Source organism: Colius striatus, chromosome 3 (assembly GCF_028858725.1).
Source record: "Colius striatus isolate bColStr4 chromosome 3, bColStr4.1.hap1, whole genome shotgun sequence".
Classification (NCBI taxonomy): domain Eukaryota; kingdom Metazoa; phylum Chordata; class Aves; order Coliiformes; family Coliidae; genus Colius; species Colius striatus.
Genome location: NC_084761.1, coordinates 22,491,631 through 22,513,718, shown reverse-complemented (window position 1 = coordinate 22,513,718; position 22,088 = coordinate 22,491,631). Strand labels below are relative to the sequence as shown.

The following is a 22,088-nucleotide window of genomic DNA, read 5'->3' as shown; positions in this document are numbered from 1 at the left end:
TTCCAGTCCATATAGGGAATATGTCTGCTTGATCTCTTCTGTGGCCATAGAACAGCTTTCAGCTACCTGACTTACACACTGGACAAGGGTCTGCTAATGGTAGCAGAGATTCAGTGCTAAATACCTGAATGTTTTCCAGTTTGTCTTATGATGTTTGACTGATTTGATTCATTGAAACAACCAATTATAAATATCTAAGCCACACAAAATAGGAGCTGTAGCCACAGCAGTAAGGGCAGGAAGTCTCTTCAGAGGGACCTGGACAAGCTGGATACATGGGCCAAGGCCAGCTGCAGGAGTTTCAACAAGGCCAAGTGCCGGCTCCTCCACGCACGCCAAAACAACCCCAGGCAGTGCTACAGGCTTGAGGCAGAGTGACTGAAAAGCTGTCCAGAAGAAAAAGAACTGGGAATGTTAACTTAACAGTCAGCTGAACATGAGCCAGCAGTGTGCCTAGGTGGCCAAAAAGGCCAATGGCATCCTGCTTGTATCAGAAATAGTGTGATCAGCAGGGCCAAGGAAGTGATTGTCCCCTTGTACTCGGTGGTGGTAATGCTGCACCTTGAATACTGTGTTCAGTTCTCACCCCTTGACTACATGAAAGACACTGAGGTGCTGGAGCATGTCCAGAGACAGGCAACAAAGCTGGTGAAGGATGTGAAGAACAAGTCTTATGAGGAGCGGCTGAGGGACCTGGGAGTGTTTAGCCTAGAGAAGAGGAGGCTGAGAGGAGATGCAATTACTCTCTGCAACTACCTGAAAGGAAGTTGTAGTGAGGTAGGGGTTATTGTCTTCTCTCTAGCAATGAATAACAGGACATGAGGAAATGGACTCAGGTTGTACCAGGAGAGGTTGAGATAGGCGATTAGGAAGAACTTTTTCACTGAGAGGGTTATTAAGCATTGGAATAGGCTGCCCAGGGAGATGGTGGAATCACTATCCCTGGAAATAATCAAAAGATGCATAGATGAAGTGCTGAGGGATGTGGTTTAGTGATGTGGTTGGCAGCGTGAGGTTAGTGGTTGGACTTGATGCTCTTAAAGGTCTTTTCCAACTGTAATGATCCTATGATACAGCATAGCCGTAAGCAAGGTTGTATTGTATTGAGTTTGGATATCTGGAGGCTATAGCTGTGCCTGTGTTATCCACCACTCCTTTAAGGAGTTTGGTTGTTCAGCAGAGGATATTTATACCATGCATCAAAAGACAGGAAGTTGTGACAGTGATGGAAAGGTGTGTGTAGAGTACTGAGGGTATAGAGTACAAAGTTACAGTGAAGATGTTTGGGGATTTCTTTTGTTTGAAGGAAGAAGATGTGTGATAAGTGCAAACAGCAGTACTCCTGCGCAGTGGTTGGCAAGCTTCTGCATCTGCAGCTCTGCTCCCATGTGCAGTTTTGTGTTGATCCTGTTTAGCTTGGAATCCCAAACATGTTCATCTTCCCATCTAGGCTAAAAGCTATAGCATAAATTTTGACTTTGATCTCTATTCTTGGCACTGCTATAATGACTGCTGTGCTGGCATCCATGTGAGTTTCTGATGAAGTTACAACAGTAGCTTTATTTTGTTTCCCTTGTCACTTTATTTAGTAGAAGGGTAAAGTTGACAAAGGGTGACTTTGCAGGAAGATCTGAGTCCTAACAGTGCTAACCACTGCATACCTTCCACTTCTCAGCCAAGCAGTTTTGCTGAGTATGAGGCATTCTTTATTAGAGACCAGAAAACGCTTATAGACAAGCATTTTGAAATATAAAATTGGTTTAAATGTTACCAAAATGTATACCTGGTTATACTTTTTCAGTGACTGAGGTTTTTCCAGTTTCTGTTTTACCTCTATTTTCAAATGCAACAGTTTATCCCAAACCTAATGGCAGGCAGATTCAGTTAAGTCATTCCATTATGTTTCTTCCATTATGTAATTAAGTTAATTTCTAAAAGGCTACTCTTTTTTCTTTTTTTCCTAATAAGCACGATCTGTAGAAGACCTGCATAGCTAGTTTAATATACTTTTGGAAGTGAACATGGATGGAAAGCACATCTGTCCCTTTTTTCTCTTGCAGGAAGGCAGGAACTTGAAACAATTTGCATATTTCAGTAAATACAACATATGTTTTTGTGACTTCCAAACTGATGAATGACCCTTATAGCTTCCTAACAGTGCACTAATTCCAGACATCTAGCTTAACATAGTTATGGGATTAATGCCTCTGGGAGTCCATAAAGATCTAAAGATCTTGATCTTTAGCGCCAAAGGGAGAATGAACGTCTTTAACTACATTGCCACTATCCCTTTCCATTAATAAGCATGATGGATGGAATTGCATGGGAAGAATCTTCCTAATGAGCAACAGTCTGGCAGTTTGACACCTCTGTGTACCTTTGTGCAGCCGCTGTACTGACTATGGACTCTTTAAATTTCATGAACAGCTTCTCAAATTGTCACAGAATCACAGAATCTTAGGAGTTGGAAAGGACCTCAAAAGATCATCTAGTCCAACCCCCCTGCCAGTCTTCCCCAGTGAAAAGCTGAGTTACAGGCAGAATGTAGTAGCAAATCTTGGGTCATGCTGGACTTGCCTCTGTGCTGTCGTGCACCCTTTACTCCAGATAGTCCAGATTTCTTCACCACAGATTCTGCTCCTTTGCCCATGCAAAGGCATTTTCACTTAGCAAATTTCACTGGCATAAAACTGTATCTGACCTGACTGAAGAAAGCAACATAAGCATTTGCCAAAAGGCAGTTTTAATCTTCCCTGGCTGACCCAACCTGTTTTCCTGTTCAGAGACAATGAGGGACATGTGATCCTGATTCAGAGAAGGATTTATCCCATCTGACTTCTATGATTCAGACATTTGGGAGGAAAGAAAGAGAAAGAATGTGATCCCTGAAGAAGATATCCCCATGGATGTGTCAGACTAGAGTTTGGCTAGTAAGGAAACAGCCTTACCAGGCTGAGGAAAAAAAAAACCATCTCAAATGGCAATCCTTTTCTAGTCAGAAAGGAGCTATGGTTCTGTGGTGACTCCAAACACAAAGTCCCTCTTCTAGAAGAGGATATGACAAAGCAAGAGCACCTCCCATTTCAGGCAGGCAGTGAAGCTCTGAAAACCCCTTCACATAGTGCAGTGCCACTCCGTATCATCGATATGACAGATGCCTCTAGCCAAGACAATACTGAGACACTTGACTCTAGTTTTAATATGCTGTGTGTGGTCTTGGGCAAAGTATTTATCTTCTCTTAGTGGGAATATGTTACTGTTCTAAATGGAGCTGCAGATATCTATATGTAATAGCTGTAATGTGGCTATTTCAGTCTGTATAAATGTGAAGTATTTATTGCAGGCTTAAATATGAATATTCCTAGCAGTACAAGTGGTGGACACAATTATTTTTTAAAAAATAAATAGAGAAAAGGGGTTTGTGCTGACTGGAACCAAAGAAATGAAATGCAACTTATTCTTCTCCTGCAACTTTGTCACTTCAGGGTCACAGTTTTAAAACTATGCCTTAATGACTGTAGGTTCATGTTGGCTTCATTCTTAACTAGGAGACGACTTTCTCATAAATGCATATAAGAAGATAATTCTGTGTTGAAAAAATATGGTGGCAGTTAAAGAATACAGTTCTTCGCTTCAGCTAGTTGCTAGCAAATCCACACTGGAGCAGTAGAAGTGAACCATGAAAACAAAGTATGTGTATGAATATAGACTGTGAGTGTTCTGTAGCCAGAAGCTCAAGCCAAGATCATCTGGTTTTAATACCAAAGTAATATTTTAAAGGTAAATTAAATTTCTAAATTTTAAAATTTAAAACTTTATTTCAATTCACTAGAGAGGTTTCAAAAATCTGGATTGTTTTACATGCTTTAGAGCTCTTTGAAAGCAGTTGGCAGCAAATGTTCTGCCTCACCAGAAGTATTTGGGAGTTCTCAATATCTGTACATGACATGGGAAATGGAATATGAAGGCTTCTGTATCTTTGAATAGAATGCTGTCAGTAAGCAGCAAGGAGAGGAACACTGCTCTGAACTCAAGGAGTGTTCACAGAAAAACCACACTTTTGAGTTCTTTCAGGAAAAGACAGTTTCTGTCAAAAGGTATAATTTTTTGTGAATTAAATCTTTAGACTTTTATGGACAGGCATATGCATAACGTACTAGCTGCACTCAATTTGTCGTTTCAGGATTATGATGCATCTCTGTGACATATACAAGCGTCTGCACTAAATCCCATTTCTGAACACTTGTTCATGAATAGTATCTTTAATACGGTTGTACAAAGTAGTGTACCCAAAGGGTAGATGGTTTAGGGACCTCTGTTCAGAGCTAGAAATCTCAAGATACTGTCCTAGGCTAGTGCTCAGTGTCTCATCTTACGTTTGGTTTGCTTTAAAGACCAGACATTTGGGGGTATTGAAACCTCAATTCAATGAATGCAATCAGAAAGAAAGTTGGTTTTGGTATTGGGTTTCATTTGATTTTGGTGGGTTTTTTTGGCAGCAGTGTATTGTCTTGGTCTTTTATGTTCCAGGCTTGTACTTTGTAATAACTTAGACAAATCTAGAATGGAGAACTAGACAAAACCACAAATGCTGATTTAGACCTACTTGGCTCTTATGAATCATCACAAGCTCTGGGCAGTGAGTCAGCCAAGAGCTGCTTTTCTCTTCAGTATTGTGCAAACACAAGATGTTTCCCTAGGCTAAATATTAAGTTTAAAAGTCATGTTTATTTGATTTTTTTTTTAATATCATGTATTGAATTAAAAATGATTAATACATAAAGCTAGCATCTAGGGACATATGAAAGTCCGTTTCTTTTATACTTTCTTCATCAGCTCAGTTTGAACATGAAGCAGTTTTAAGGTACCCTGATGGTTTTTATTTGTTTTTATAACTGACAATGATTTGGATCAAACTACTGACAAAGCTTTATGTATTGTGGGAAAATTAGCATTGGAAATTGCTATTTCCATTAAAGTAATTAAGAAAAAGCACTGAACTTAATTCATAATTCTACCATTATGTGATTTGAATTCTTAAAATTCAAAGTGAAGGTAAACATGTAAGTATGACGTGGGGTTTTAATCATTGCGATGCTCTAAGTTTCTTAGCCGTGAAAAGCACTGGAAAAGCTAATGACTGTTTTCTAGACATCACACACTTTTGCTTCTGGCAAGTCCTCTTGTGCACTTTAGATCTCTTTTCAGAAATGGCTCTTCAGGTTGATAAAACGAGAGGCAGCTATCTTGCTGAGCTGTCACAGCTCCAGGCACTTGCTCATTTTGTCTCCTGCCCACCGTGCTCTGTAGGTCTGGCTAAGCACCTGCTGCCAGGGGTGGGTAGTCCCAGGCCCTTTGCTTTAGTCTTCAGCTGTGGCACTGGCTGCTTCTTTGGAAATTCAGCCCAGATAGCTGCCAGGAGATTTATTTCTTCATGACTCTTCACCATTCATGTGGTTGAAGTGGACGACAGGTAAGAAGATTAGAGGGGATTATATATGTATATTAAAATAATAGAAATATGAGCAAGAATATTGCTTATTCCTTTTTTCACTCCATTTATTTTTGTATAGTCAAATGCTTTTAGTTTGCAATGATGCCTTTTCTTTCAAGATCAGCATCTGTTGTCTGATTATGGAATTTGTTAACATAGCCCTTAAAGTTTCCTCTTCTGTTGAAAACTATGATTAATTATGCTTTTTTTCCTCCCCATCATGTTTTGTTTACAACTTGAAGCTGTAATACTGCTGAGAAAATAGTTGTAAGACATTAGGAATACTGTTTTAAGATCATTAAAGTCCAGTGACTGGGGACTCCTGCATATGCCATTTAAAAGATTAATTAGAGGTTCTGCCTAGGGAAAAGGGAGTTGAATCATATTAATACAGTATATTAAGTCTAACTGTGATTTTACTACTTGTTTCATCCTAATTCAACATGAAGCACAAAGGCAAGGTGCAGTGTGTATGTGCCCAGATGTGCAGGAAAAAGAGGTGGTGGTGAGAGACTGCAACATTCTTCTGTGGCATAGCAGAGCTTCTTTTAAAATAACTGTAAAACGAGCTGCACATATAGTCTTTTGGAGTTTTTTGCTTATCCCATCTTATAAAAAAGATGATTCTGAGAGTAGAGAATTTTAAAAAAACCCAAACATACAGATGAGAACACACACAGATGCAATAACAGCTCTATGGTAGAATTACAATCCTCTCTTCTCCCCCAAAATCCAAGACAGACATGAAAGACATGAAAAAGATGACTAGTGTTTATCTTTTTTTCCTCCTTTCAATAGTGCGGCTTCATGACAGCATATCAGAAGAAGGATTCCATTACTTAGTCTTTGACTTGTAAGTATGTGTTTTGCATACGTTTAGCATGTTGGGGATGTGATATTCAAACTTCAGATGTAAATAACAAGCTCATAAGATAAATGCATGGTTCTGGTGTAATGAGTTGGACAAACAGATGTAAACAGAGCTGGAAGGACAGAGATACACTTGATCATTTGCATGTGCAAGAACTGATTTGTAAGTGTCGCTGTAAGAATTCCATATTGACAACTGAGGGGCCACTTCTGAAGTGGATTTTGTTATGAATGTAGTATGTAAGTAAAAGTTGCATGATATCTGCCAAAGCTAAGCAAACATACAACTCAGAAAAAATAATTTGTTGTAAGGCAGTGGTCTGTAAAAGAAAGAAAAAAAAAACCCTACACTCTGAAGAATAGTTTCTTGACAGAAAATGTCCATTACTGAGTTGGAAGGTAAGCCTGAGTTTCATAGAGGGAAAGACTTTCAGTATTTTCTTCTCAACTCATATCCTACTTATAGATAGAAGTTTCATTTTGACACCCTTCAGAATGTAAATTGCTCAGCATGTAAAGGAATTTTCCTACTTACTTCCCATTTTGCTTCAGGAAATTCTGTCGTGTGAGCTCTTCACATAGGGACTGTGCGTATGTGTGTCTTCTAGGTAAGACTATTCAGTGGCAGATGTTGACAATGTAAACTACATGTCTCAGACTCAAAAAGAGGCATTAATGTTCTTTGTGGGACAGGCAAACTTTTCACTCGAAAAATAATTGCTTTTGGTTCTGTGTATGGAAAAACATGAATGATTAGGAATTGTCTTACAAAACTGATTTATGTATTTCAACTGCAGATTTTTCCAGGGCAGTTTATGGCTTTGACAAACCAACGCCCCCCACCCTAAAGAGCTTTTATAGGCCCAACATGGTTTTGGTGATTAGAATGAGAATACAGTCCTTCCCCTAGAAATGTCAAATAGCTTATTTGTAGGCATACAAACTGAAATACCTGCATTTGGTGTCGGCAACTTAGAACCTTGATCTTCCACAGTCAGTTGCATGCCTTTGTGTTCAGGTTATATTCTGGTTTATTTTTTTACTTAATTTTTCCAAAGAAATCTGTGAAGAGTTCTTGAAGACTGGATTTCAGACTAACAGTACAAAAATATCAAATAGTCTGTCTGCAGTGAAGGCATTCAGGGTTCAGTTCTCAAATCCTAACTAGGCTCAACAGGAACTTGTATCTGATTTGTATATATCTCAGGTAAGTGCTCTTACTGTTGTCTTGGAAATAGCTCTAGGGCACAATGTGCATACTTGCTCTCTGACAAGCATTGGGGTTTGTTTTGCCTTTAAGGGCCACAAAGGAAATCTTTCTATATGGAATTGGAAAAGTCTGAACACTTCCAAGAAATGCATGCAGAACTCATCATTCTAGGGACAATATCCCTTTATAAATTGGTGACTTTTTTTGTTATTATTGTACTACTGTACTGTTAGAAGCTATGGCCTATTGTAATTGTAGTTAGTCCACTTCTGCCTTAAATTGAATATGTAATGCCAAACATTTCTCAGGATTGCAATGTTAACTAGAAGGCATTTTAACAACTTCAAAGTTGTAGATACCAGTATCTATATCTCGGTAGTAACTGAACAAATAGAAGCCTGTATTCTGCAATAAAAATTAATACCTAACCCAGAGATACTGTCTTGGCAGAAAACTAGATTCTGCAGGAAGCATTCTGCTGGGTCTGGAACTTCCTGTTCCCCATCAGCCTCGCTTAGGACAAACATAGTAACAGACTCAAACATACGCTGTTCATCTAGAATGATCCGCATGGTTTTGGTTTTCATCCTCTCCAAAGAAGAGAGATTTAACACGTATACACAGCTTCTTATGTTCTGATCATGTAGTTTGGGTTTTTGTTAAAATAAATTATTTGGAAAAAAAAAAAGTTTAAATGCTAGAGGTAGTAACTGTACTGACAGAGTTGTCTTTGGAAAAGCAACGTGTAGCATTCTTGAAGAACATTTGCCTAATTATGAAGGATGGCTGTTCACAGTTCATTTTCCATTCAGACTAATGCTACTTACTAGTGAAACTTCATCTTTTACTGCAGTGACATCTGTGTGGATTCGTGGCTTATTTGAATGTACATAAAAGAGCTGCCACGAAAAAAGTACCACATGGACTTCTTTGGTATGAAGGCCTAGTATATGCTTCTATTTATTTAATAAATTTTTATTCAACAGGAGCCTGACTGTGGTGTAACACTGCCACTCCACCCACACATACCATCATGTCATTATCTTAATTATTTCTTTCAGACTGTGTGGGAATCAGTATGACTGGATTTTTAGAAATTTCTTTTAGACTGCATCCCACATAAGAAAGTGAAGAGTGCTTTATGTAAGGAGAAAAAAACTATCACTGTCACATTCTATTTTGAATTTCTAATAATCCCTTTGTAAGTAATGTCAGAAAGATGTCTGCCATCTAAAGGCAAAGCCTGTTGCTTTGCTTGTATACCTAAGTGATAGCTGTGCTTTTATCAGGAGGGAAAAAAAAGTGACTTTTGTACTCTTACAGGCATGTATTTGAGTGAATAGCTTTTGTGTAAAAAGCTGGAAGTTTTAAAATCCATGTGGAAACTGGACATTGAACAATGAAAGATACACTTTTTGATAAAATGCAGTATTGAGGTGCTCCTTTGAGAAGCCCTGCATATGAGAGACGGAGTACTGAAGTATAAAAAAAATGTATTTTTGGTTCCTGACATCCCATCTCTGAAATATATACATGGCAGTGTCATTCTGGACTATGGTAGTTGTTTTGCACTTGACTAGGCAAAGTAGTGATTTTCAAGGAGTCGTTGATGTCACTGCCAAGGATCAGAGTATCTTACTGATTTACCAATATGGCTCCTACACATTTTAGAGAATTAACTAAGCCTTATGTGATACTTCTCCCAAGCAAAGGCCTTGCTCCGGTTATGTTTCTCTCCCTAGATATAGTGAAGTGATTTGTGGATTAATAAAATATGTATAGTAGGATTAGTAATGGACTTCATGAAGTTTCTTACTCATCTTCCCCTATTGGTTAACGCAAGTCTAGTTAGGATTTGCATCCCTCTCAGTCCACTTCAGTTGCTAAGCACGAATGAGATTGTCTTCCTTCAGCATTAATGATGTTAGATGAGTTCAAATCCAATCAGTTCTGTCAGTATTAATTGCGACATCTGAATGGAAACAGCTGTAGCACTTGAAAACTCTCTTGTGCAAGTCAATGAGATTCTCTTCTTTCCTTGTCTCCCATTTTAATGCACTTGATGAGATGCAACAATTGGTACATTTAGAATCCTTGTGGTGTTGAATTCCAAGTGGAGGGACTGTAGAAGAAACAAAAATACCAAGAAAAAAAAAAGAGGCAGAACAGTGTTTACCTAGGATAAGTGCGTGAACCCTTTTTTTTTTTTCTGAAGTAGGAAGGTCACAGATAAATGTAAAAAATATATGACCACTTTAATTTTGTAAAACTGCTTCTTCATACCTTCATTATGAAAGCAATTTAAGAAAGAAGAAATGCAAACTGGGAAGAAAGAATGCCAGTGTGATCATCTGTAGAGGCTGATTTGAGAGTTCCTTTTAAATGTATTTGTAAATTTTACTGTATTTGTAAATTGTCCTAATCAGTTGCGTATGCTATATGAAGTTGAGTGGTTTTTTATGAAAGACATACGGTTTTATGGTTTTTCTGAAAGACATACCTGGTGCAGAGGGCTTTGCTGTTCTTACTGCTTGTACTTCATTTGCTTAAACCTATGTGCTTTATTTGTTGCCATCTTAGTGTCCTCTTTAAAAATGTTTGGGTTTGTTTTTGTAGAGCTAACTGTGCTGGAAGTTGCCTTCTAATTTAAGTATACGGACTAGAATCTGTGTGTGATTGCCATACCACCTGAATGGTATCATGTATCAGATCTTCAGTATTTTAGCCTGGGGGATGAGACAATGTTTAACAGAAGCAACATTCAAACTATTGTTAAGTCCTCCATTTGTATAATTTGATCTGAGAGATCACTCTAAGTACTTGTGTTGACCAGCAAAACCTCCCAGAGTTCCGATTTCAGCACACCTCTGCATGTAAGGCAGTTTGGTTCTCTTACTGGTAACAGGGCAGCAGCACAGAGCCACGCAAAACCATCACACTTTGGTGTCACAGCATAGCCTTCTCTAGGCAAGGAGAACCTCATAACTAAGGATGTCTTCTATGTGTGTAGTTTGTATTCATTGTGGATATATCAGGTCCTTCCCCAGTCATCAGGCTTCATAATTGAAGGTACAGGAAGGAAAAAAATCCACCTAGCAAAATGACATCTAATAAGTAGAATGCTTTGTAGCCGTTTTGATGTTAAACTGTATTGACTATAAGACGTAGTTGATTGGTAACTGCTCTGTTCTTTATTTATTTATAAAATCAGTGAATAACATGGGTTGGTAAGGAACCCTAGAGGTTATATGGTCTAACCCTCTTCTTGAACAAGGGCCAATTGAATATATTTGCTCAGAGATTTGCCAAGGTTTGAAAATCTTCAAGGATGGAAATTCCACAACCTCTTTGAACAACAAACACATAGTAAATAATTATAATAACTATGAAGGAAGAAAAAACCTTGTATCTATTTGGTATTTCCAATGTTTCAGCTTTTATGTTGCCTTTCATGCTGTCTCTGTGTATGCACTCATTAGAGAGTTGTAGGCAGCAATGAGATCTCCTCTGAGCCTTCCCATTTTAAAGGTGACCAAACCAAATTACCTCAGCCTTACCACTTGCCTCCAACTCTTGTCTTGGTGACCCTCCATTAGACACAGCTCATGATGTTAATGTGGTTGGTGTACTGGGAAGTCTAGAAGGGGACACGGTGCTCCAGGTGTGAAGGATCACTTCCGTTGACTAGCTGGTTGTCCTATATTGTGGTGTACTTGACTTTTTTTTGCAAAGGCTCATTTGCCATGCACACTCAGTGAGCAAAGGCCACGGATTTGGTTATAACAATTTTCTCAGGGTCTGAGGCTCAGAAGATGCAGACAGGTTCTGTATCTGCCTTCCTTCGCTACAACCATTCAGCTGTCCTCTGAGATACATTCCTAATGTATCCTTCAGAGTGACAGAGTGTGGGAATTGTTGACTGCTTGTTCGGTTGTCAGTGAAATTCACCAGCTCTATCCTTGCTTTTAATTTGCCATTGCTTAACCGTGATTATGAATGCCAAGCTGACAACGTTTAGTGTCAGCAAATACGAATGCAGATCCCCCTCTTTTCTTTGTGCTTGAGAAGAACAAGCATCAGTTTAGTGTTCTCTCCCACTGAAACACACTTCAGTGACAAAAAGCTTTTTTCTTTTCTTTTTTGGCTGGGATCAAAAATGAGTGTTTTAGAGAAGAATAAGATCAAAGGATGCTTTGTTTTCTTCAATCATCACAAAGTGAGAATTACTCCTCTTTAAAAGAACTTTGATAGACACGTATGTATGCAGAAAGACTTTCAAAATATGCATTAATCAAACATTTTGTTACAACAGCCAAAGCCAGTTTCTGAGAAGTAGAAGATGGAAAAAAGAAAGTACAAAATAGGCAACCAGCTCTTTTTACCTCCTCTGGATTTTATTGCATACTTTTGTAAAAATTAGCATTCTGTTACCTGAAAGTGAAAGTAAGTCAGTAAGATGTAAACTCAAAAAGGATAATGTAGCCTAAATGTAAATGGAAACATGAAAATAAAGTTTTTAACTGTCCTTGATGAAAGAAGCTATGCTACTAGTTGAGCAGGTCATTTCTGTCATCATCTAATGTGACTGAGTAACTGGGATCTAAAATGAACTGTTAGTACAGCAGTTTACAGATATAAATGTTATGGTTCTGAAGATTTGAAGTACCCTTTTTAATCTTATTAAACTTATTTATATTCAGTAATTATTGTATTCGTTGTAGCATAGATTTTTAAATACCTTTAAGCATCTTGTAGCCCATTCCAGCTTTTACATTTGGAAAACTATAGAGAATATAATGTACTATATGACAACTCACTACACTTAGAAACAGTATTGAAATACAAACACCGATCTCCAATCTAGGAATTATTTATGTTAGTGTTTAAGTAGGACCAGGCTTTTGGAAAACTGGAATTGGACTAACTTGTGCATCCTGTCAATTGAGGCTATGTTTAGGTGCTTTGGTTAGACTGTGCACTTGGGTGCTCCACATTGTGTGTGCTCTGAAGGCTTGCATCTGTTTTCAGACATTCAGTACAGCACCTGAAGATTTGCATTTATTTGCGAAACTGTGCCAGTGTAAGCCATAGGAGAAGTGTTACAGTATAGTACAGGAAGTCTTCCTCTTTTTTTTTGAGTCACAGAATCACACAGAATCCCTGAATGGTGAAGGTTTAAAGGGATCTCTAGAGATCATCTAGCTTACCCTCCCTGCTGAAGCAGATTCACCTCGATCAGGTTGCACAGGGACGTGCCTATTCTCTTGTTGCCACAGACAGACAAGTTTTAAGATTTTATTTAAAAGCTCAACAGTCTTCATCTTAAAAACAGAGCATCTGTGTCAGTTACTTTACCAAAACCTATTTCATTATGCCAAGCTTGCAATTGTTAGAAAACTCCTGATTTTAACACTATATTTATTCACAGATATTTTATATTTATTTATCATTGCACCAATATTGTCCCTTACGACTCTCCATCATGGACAGCATGGTTTATGCTCTTCAACTTCAGTCTTTATTTTCATCTCTCTTAAACTTTGTTTATTAAACTGACATCACTTCTCTGAGAAGAGGTGATAAGTGAGTGAATGGATAACCTAGTAACAATTTTCTGCTCATAGTGCTGTTGAATTTCCCTTTTCCGAACATGAGTGGCCAGAATTGTGTGCCATATGAGGAGGGTTTTTACTGCTGTACGTAAGGACATTACTGTCACTCTATTTCAAATGCATTCCAAGATTGTGGTAGCACCCTGGTGATGACTTGGTCTGGACTGTTAACATTTGGGTTATAAGAACAGAGTTTTATTTCTCTTTAACCATGCCCTGTTATTAAACCACTGATTGTACAATGAAATCCTTAGTACGCAACCATGCACAGTTGCTTCTGTTACTGGTCCTCTGGATTATACAGTTCTTCTTTTGTACTGTTAATATCTCCTAAATATTTTAAGAGACACTTTCACTAAATTATTCCGACTTTCTTGACAAAGGTAACTGAAAATTTTGTAGGAAAAAATCTGCGGTTAACCTGATCAACATACTCCACTGCTACTGATACTCTCTGTCCAACTCAGTAACACTCTTTCTAGCAAAAGCAAAAAAAGGAGGCCATTCTGGCACATGGGTGTATCCCCGGTGTGTTTTGTGCCACACTCAAAGACTTGTTTCCCTTTTTAGCATTATTGCATTCTGTTTCCTTACATCTGTCTTACATTGCAGTTCTTGATTTATCCTAAACTATTCTGAACCCGAGACACTGTTTTCCTTGCTGATCCGTTTCCCTTTATTCTTATAGTTCTACTACTGACTTTTGATGTCTGTAACTGTTATATGGCAGCTTGCCCAATAAGCTGCTGTTCTTGGCTTTTATTTTCCAGTTAAAATGCTCTTCTACCACATCCTTTTTGGTCATGTTAATTATTTGGATGGACAAACCTTCCACTTTGTTTTTTTCACCTGATGGTCAGGACCTCTTGTGTTTCTGTACAAATATTTCAGTTATTTCTCTCTGACTTCTCTCTCTGTAAAGTTAAGATGAACGTTTTCACTTCTGAAATCTCCTTTTGCATCTTGCATTTTCTAACAGAGTCACTGGAGGTGAATTGTTTGAAGACATAGTTGCAAGAGAATACTATAGTGAAGCAGATGCCAGGTAAGTAATTTGGTTTTTTAATGTTGTGTTTAGTAATTTTAGAATAGTCACTTAAATATCTCATGGTGTTTGGCATCAGTTTCGCTAGCAATGTCTGTGAGGCTCTAGGATCTCTGCTAAGAGTTCCTTCAGACTTAGAAGGGTGCAGCTTGGCATTTTGAGCTCGTGACTGTGTGGTGGAGAACTCGTATGAAGTCTTGATGTCTGCTGATCTGAAAAAGCTGAAATTGAAACTCAATTTGTTAAAATCTTTGTGAACTTCTGAAGTTGTTGAAATCTTACACAATTTTCTCTTATGTAAACTGGACATCACATTTCAGCTATTTCATCTAGAGTTTCTTGCATTTGCTGATCAAAGTTTGAAATACGTCTTGGACTTGAAAGAATTTTACATTAAATACCAATTTTTTCTCTGTCCAGAAGTGTTAATTTCCTCCTCACATTTAGATATTTTTGTTGTGTTCCATCAATAAGCAATTATGCTGCGCATCTCATAGTCTGAGCTCAAATATGAAATCTCTAGCAATTTTCTGCAAGTGCTTGTTGAAAAACTTGAAGAATAAGTTGACAATTACCATAATTTGCATGCTGACAAAGTATCAGGGCCATTTTTCCATCTCAGAATCTTTTTGTCCTCATATAATTATCTTAAATATTCTCATGTAATTATGAATCTTAAACATGGTGATCAGTTACTTTAAAGAAACTATGCTCTACCACTACACTCTTCACAGAAAATTCATCTCAAAGTAAATTTAAAGAATCCTTATATTTTTGTGTGTTCATAGTTACACACTACCATTGATAACTATTTCATGCATATAATTTTGAGTCGTTCCTTTACATTTGGAATTAACTGGTAGATGAAGAAAAAGCTTTAAGCATCTGCAACATTGGTAGGATAATAATGAAGAAACAAGAACTTATTCTGACTACTAGAAAGCTTCCATTGTTTATCACTCTTCTGATTTCATTACTTTAAACATTTAAGTGTGGAACACCACACTGCAAAACACATGGTAGAAAAGAAAATTAGTAATTTAGGTGGGGTGGAAAGAGAAGAGGTATGTTTAAAAAAAAAATTGAATGATTTTTTTGCCTGCTATGATTCAAGCAAAGTTTCTAATATTGATGCCAAAGGCCAGCATATGGTGTCATTGTGTGTTTTTAAGATACTTGTGATTTAAAGGGAAAAACTTCAGTGATTTTTTTCTGTTCTAGAATTATGTCATATTGGAAGGGGCTGTGCATATATATATGCACACAGGAGATACATCTATAAATATATGCCATTTATATATGGAGTAAAAACTTGACCAAATAAGTGAAATATCTAGTTATAATGCATCTCTGGTTTTATATACTTTTATATATGTATCCATGTGTGTATATATCTATATATACTGCGTGTGTTTGTGTGTATCCCTGTAGAAATAGTTAATGGACTTTCTAGTTGCATATCCTAGAACTGTAAATACTGGTCTGCTCCTGCAAGCCCTTACTCATGCAAGTAGTCTTTACTCCTACAAGCAGTCCAGTGAGTCGCAAACTACTCGCATAAGAAAGGGTTTTCAGGCTTGGGCTCCAGTTACTGATTTATGACCATTCCTTCTGAATTCCATGGTCAACGTGCTTTGGATGAGCAGTACCAAATCCTTGGCCCCTGACTACTGTGTATTACTTACAGTCACTGACTTCTGCCACAAGGATATCTTTAAAAACATAATTTGTAAGCTCTTGTGGTGTTGAAAAACATCTGAGAAAGTTCCAGTGCTTTAAAAGATGAATACTTCAGTTGTGCTTTTTGGCATCTTAGGCTGGCCAAAACTTGCAAACCTGGGCATGGAAAAATAGGTGCTAATGAAATTATTGAATACACCAAATCAAAACATTTGTCTCTGTGTTTAATGTGAATTTCCATTTCATGAACGACTCCTAAGTAAATGTGCTTGACGATGTTTTAAATGAAAATGCATGCCACCTTTCTGAATGACTTGGCTTTATTCTACTAATAGTTTTTTTTAAAAAATAGATTCTGAATGTGAAATGTTTTCCTTTTCCTCAGCTTTTGACTTTTTAAATTTTTTGTTTCTGTATATCACTTCATTTCTGAGCATATTTTTGTTTCAGCACTTTGTTGTAATGTTAACTTCACTGCAAAAATTGAGAAACACCAAAATATATCAACTAATTGTTTCGTTGCCTCTGCTTTATTTTTCCTATCGCAGTTTTTGGAAACTGGAAAAAGCTTCCATACTGCTGAATGAAAAGACAACCTAATGATTCTGTCTTATAGGTGTGACATGTGCCATGTGAAATGTCTTTTTTGCTTTGGTTTTGATTTTGTTCTTCTTTTGGTTGGCTTTGGGTTTTTTTGATGTTTTAGAGCTGGAAGGATCTCTATAGTCAATATTGTTTTATTCCAGTTCAATGTGCAATCAAGACTTGTTGGGAGTTTTAAAATTGGTTTTGTTCTTTATAATTTTTTTTGAAGTTTTGTTTTATTTTGTATTCAATGTGATTATGTGCCTTTAAAATGTTCTCCCTTCCATTCTGCCCTTGTATCTTTGCAGTCATTGTATACAGCAGATTCTAGAAAGTGTTAATCATTGTCATCTAAATGGCATAGTTCACAGAGACCTGAAGGTCAGTATCTGGTGCCCACCAATTGGATATAAGAGTTTGGGGTGTTTTTTTCCACTGGGTAGGGGCAGAGGGTGGGTTGGCTGCGCTATTCCCTTGCCTATCCTACTCACCCTCAAAACAACCAGCCGAACAAATAATGCATGATGCCTCTTTCCAGTTTGCAAGTCTACAGGCCTAATATACATCATGGCAAAAGGGGGAATGGTTGCCAAAAAAACCCTGTCTCCTTCCAAGGTGCTGGATTTATCCCATGCTGTCAAAAGTGTCTGGTGCTCTGTTGAGGCTGTCCATGTATCGCTGTGTATGCACATGGAGGTGAACTTTGGCTGTGATGTATGTCAGCTTGCAGATGTTAACGCCACTTCTGGTCTGAGACCCTGGGGTGCAGCAGCACAACAACCGCTCACATGCTGCTGCCTTAGAGTATGACGAGCCCTCAGGCAAGTGGTGCTGATTACCAACTAAATTGGACTGCCAGAAGTTAATCATTTACCAAAACCACCTAATCATTTACCTAAAACTCCTCATTTGGAGTGGGTTTCTCTTTACCTCAATGGCTGCTACAATTCCTAATGCCTCTGAGAGAGTAAGGAATGGAGGAAACCAAAGTAGAGGATGCCAAATCTTTAAGACAACCTTGGCAACGCATCATTGGCAAAATTTACAATGCTTTCTGACAATTTTCCTCTTAGAAATTGTAATTTTTAAAAAGAATTTTAAAAAAAATTAAGAATAACCAAACAAAAGGCCACAAACCAACAAAACAAAAAAAAAGCGAACGAGCAGCCGACCCGCAGCACGTCTCCGGGCCGGCCCCTTGCCGCGGTGCAGGGTCCGCAGCAGCGGTGCCTGAGGCCGTCGTGCTCTGGGCGAGGCGGCGCAGCGGGAGCGGCGCGGGGCGGCGGGGACCGCGGCGGCCCCTTCCCCTCGCGGCGGCCCCGCCGCTCCCGGCCCCGGCTCGGGACTAACGGCGGCGCCGGTGTTTGCACGCAGTCATTGCATTCAGCAGATCCTGGAGGCCGTGCTGCACTGCCATCAGCTGGGCGTGGTCCATCGCGACCTCAAGGTGAGTGCTGCAGCCCGCGCCCGCCCCGCCGCAGCACACCGCGCTCCACACCGCAAACCTGCCCTTCGCAGTTTGTTCCTCCCCACACTTCCTTTCTGCTTTTTTTTTTTAAAAAAAAAAAAAAACAAAAACAAAAAAACAAAACCAAAAAAACAAAAACCACCACCTAAACAACCCCGCAAGAACAAAGCGCTAGCGTTCACCAGAGAATAATCGCCTGAAGGCTTGGCATTGCCTGCCCGTGCAGACAGCCATCAGAGTCTGCCTGCACTTCTTGTCAAGACCAGGGAGAACAGTAGTTGGCTGTATTCATTGATCTGCCTCTCTCATCCAGAGCTTTTAGGGCAGGGTGCAGGGAGAACTTTACATCTCTCATCAGGGCAAGTTGGAGTGTTTCTGGGAAGTCTACAGGGTTTCCATGCCACACATTTTCACAGATTCACAGAAAAAGGCCAGCCACTATGAGGTTGCTGGCAGGAAGACCTCTTTCCCCTCCAAATTTTGACTGGGCCACAGAAAGTCCTTAGAAAAGAGGAATTTCTACAGGAGAACCTCTTTAGAAAACAAGAATTTTCTCACCATGATCACACAAGGAGTCAAGGTCCTTCTGAACCAACAGTAGCTTTGAGATGGAAACTTCAGAAAGAAATCTCTTGCACTGAGAAGAGCATTACGTCTTGACCATGTATATATCCAAGTGAATGGTGATGTCTGCTGCAGAAATGTTCTCTGCATTTAAAGCATGTTGGCATGGAAAGAAACAAGTAAAGATCAATTTATTTTACTGGGAAGATCAGAGAGACAAGTCTCTCTCAAAGCTAATGTTACCTTACTTTGTCGATGAGGAAGAGGACGTAATTTGGGTACTTGGATGTCAAGATGCTCAAGTAAAAGAAGATTGTTTCTTTTGAAATCCAATGGAAGTGCACTGTCTGAAATATCAGATCTATTACAAAGGCAGGAAAAAAAAGGCATGTGGGCTAAGGTGGTGTGAAACACACTAAATCCTTCCCGCACAGTTTCTTTGTCCTTTTTTTTTCTCTTGCTGGATGAGTTATGTAGAGCAGGAATTTCCTTCCAGCATAGGATTTTTCTAGTGATTATCACTAGTAATAACATTGGAATCAGAATGCCATCATCGTTCTTGCCATCACTCCCAAATAAGCAACTGTTGTAGTCACTGTCTGAATTTATGAAGTCTCTGTTCTCCAGTAGGAACAAAAAAAGTTATGCTCTGAAAGCTCAGAGTAGGATAGGTTTTAAAGACATATACAGAAATTTCCTCCCTGTTTTTTCACTTCTGAACTTCCCTGTGTCAGTGTTGTATGAGAGGAGACTTGACAAGTCACTATCCGATTGACAAATTTTGCATGGCAGGCAGATAGCAGAGACCAAGTTGAAATGAAAGGGTGTCAGCTTCTCCAGTCATTCCTGTCCTCACCGTAGATCAGTTCTGTGCTTCTGGCAGGACAAGGAATTGGAGAAAAATTGTCACCATGCAAGCTGACAGAATAAGGAATGCTTTCTGTTGCATTTTGTACATTAACACAAAATAACTTTTTTTGTCGGAAATGCATTAAATTCATCTGTTCCCTGTTCCAAACCATGTGTGGATTTCTTACTCTGGCAAATCCAGGATGAACTGGAAAAATAGTGTGAGAAAAAAAGGTATGTGTCAAGTTGTAGTACCTGATGTCATTTCTGAAAGTTAAAACTTAAGGAAATAGAAAACCTTCCTTCTGCACTACTTTGTGGCAAAAAGAAAAGAACAAAGGAGTGATATGAAAGACACTGGTGAAATCCCAGGAGAACACTCTGGTACCAAGAACAAGGTGACTAGGGCCAAGACCAGAGCTACAAGACATGCAGAAGATCATTATGGTCTGTCAGGGATCCTTAAAGTGCAAAAGTTTATGATATTTTTCTCTGATAAAGTCACACCACTGTTTGGTGGCATGTTCTGGGATGGGGAAGGCAACAAGAGGAGGAGATTCTTGGACACTCTTGCTTACCTTTTCCTTTTAGCATATTTTAGCAGTAAACAGTGGAACTTTTGCAGCCTCTTCTTTTGCAGAAGTTCATGTTAGTGGATCTTAGATGCAGAAAAAATTAATATTAGTGTCTGTCTGTCTTTAACAGGTGCTAAAAGTGCACTTCCACCTAGGAATTATAGTCCTTGGCAGTGAGCAACATTCCTGCTTTTGCAAAACTCTGTGTTTGCAACCCTCTTGCATTCCCCCCGAGAAATGGATGCTCTAGTTACACTCACAGAAAAGCACACAGAGACATACGGACCTGATCTCTATGAATGAAAGACCTTTGAAAAAATAAGGCACAAATCATGTTAATTTATTTGTAAGTAATTTTAATAGTTAACATTACCATTCTACATGCTTGACTGCTGCCAGTCTGCCAGTAACACAGGGTGACACTATTGAATCCAAAGTATGAGTCCCAAGTGGCCCACGCTGGGCTCTTATGTTTTCCAAGTAATTGCAGTCATTCTAAGTTAATGCATGATAATTACCTAGTATGCCTCTTGCCAGCCTGAAGTGACAGCTGCATGTTGTTTGAGTGCATAGTCCCACACAACATCGCTCGAAAGGCTGTTGTCTTTGACGTGGGAATAAATCGGGAAATTTGCTTCGACTTCTGTTGAAACACTCACCTACGACAGTGGTATTTCTGCAGAGTGCTTTGGCAGAGGAAAGACTCATCGTGGAATCTTTTTTTTTTTTTTTTTTAAATCCTAAGGGAAAAAGCCAGAGGTAGAAAACGCAAAATTACTATTGTGAATGGTATCACGTGTTGCCAAGTGGTAGATTAGTGCTTGCGTCTCAACCAAGAGGGTGAGGCGTTTCACTGCTTTTGACTTGCTGAAGGTCACAACCAGATAGGATCATCCGTCTCTCTAAGAGGTTTATACAAGAAGTGCATTCCAGGAAGTACTTACTGTAAACTTCTCTCACTCTGATAGGAAACCTTCAAGAGCTATGTGACTACATATTGAAATTACTGTAGTTAAATGGCAAGCAGCGTGACAGTGCTTAAAATCAGTGTTGAGGGACCTCAGAGAAGAGTCCTCAGCTATTCAGTCAGTGCTTGTGCTAATGTACTTGAAGTGGTTACTGATAGTTAAGTGAATATCAGTTCTGAGAGACATTAGTGTCAATTTTTTAAATGTGGAAAGACAAGATCATCAAGTAACTGTTGATGGGAGATTTTTAATACTGTCTTTTCTATGACAGCAACAAAGGGATGAGAAAGACAATAGTGTCTGAATGCTGAAAAAAATGTTCCTATACAGTTTGTTGAGAGGGGAAAAAAATCCCTTTGGCCTAAAGAGTTTGTCAGGGCCTATTTCCATTTTTAACTGGAAGAAGTATCACAGGTGTTAATTAGACTCAAGTATACTTTGCCGGATAGTTGATAGAGGTATTAAAGATAGCCTTTGCTGAAAGAAGCTTATGATCTCTGTTGCTTCTAGGATCAGTACCTGCATGGGATTAACTGTCATCACATAAATAGTCCTTTAGAAATCTATATGATTGCTGCTGGGTTTAAAATGAAACACGTGTTTGAGAGTTTGCAGGATTGGGTCCTCAGTACCAGACTGGATGTAGTAAATTCCTTTGTCATAGATCACTGCAAAAATTGCTTCTGGTAGAGTCACAGAGATAACCTTGAAAGTGTGGTTTTGTTGTTATGTAAATGTAGAACAAAACCTTTTTCAGAAATAATGGAGACAGAAAATAAGTAAATGGTAAGAAAATATTATGAGGTCACAGTTCTCTCAATCTGTTGAATTTTACAGCAATTTGGAAGATGTCTTTTTAAACAAAAAGTTAAGGCTCATAGAATAAAGTTATCTTTGGATGGAATTTGCATTTGATGTTTATTCTAAGTGAAGTTAAAAAGATACATTATGAACAGTAGAATAAACGTCATTCTTATGTTTAAATCCTTTACTTATAATCGCGAGTGTGCCGTAACGTTTGATTTCAGATGTGACCAACATACTCCCAAAAAGAAAGAACAAAGTAGGAACTTTGACAGACGTACGTTATTATTTGTGATACATTCTCTGCAAGCACACAAGTGGACATGCTGGTTTTGCTGAAAGATTTGCAATTTAAATACACCTG

The 22,088-nt window shown here is 38.6% G+C and overlaps 1 protein-coding gene across 7 annotated transcripts in view; it reads left to right on the top strand.

Annotated features, from left to right (window-relative positions):
* Positions 1–22,088, top strand: part of CAMK2D (calcium/calmodulin dependent protein kinase II delta) — a 149,102-nt gene that overhangs the window by 77,219 nt on the left and 49,795 nt on the right. For 6 of the 7 annotated variants that reach the window (XM_061993428.1, XM_061993426.1, XM_061993423.1 and 3 more), the window contains 3 exons: positions 6,293–6,347; positions 14,166–14,231; positions 16,805–16,877. In XM_061993428.1, the coding sequence (XP_061849412.1) occupies positions 6,293–6,347; positions 14,166–14,231; positions 16,805–16,877 (194 nt within the window). Of the gene's footprint in view, positions 1–6,292; positions 6,348–14,165; positions 14,232–16,804; positions 16,878–20,242; positions 20,299–22,088 lie in introns of those variants that run through there. The other variant, XM_061993430.1, reaches the window with a different exon arrangement.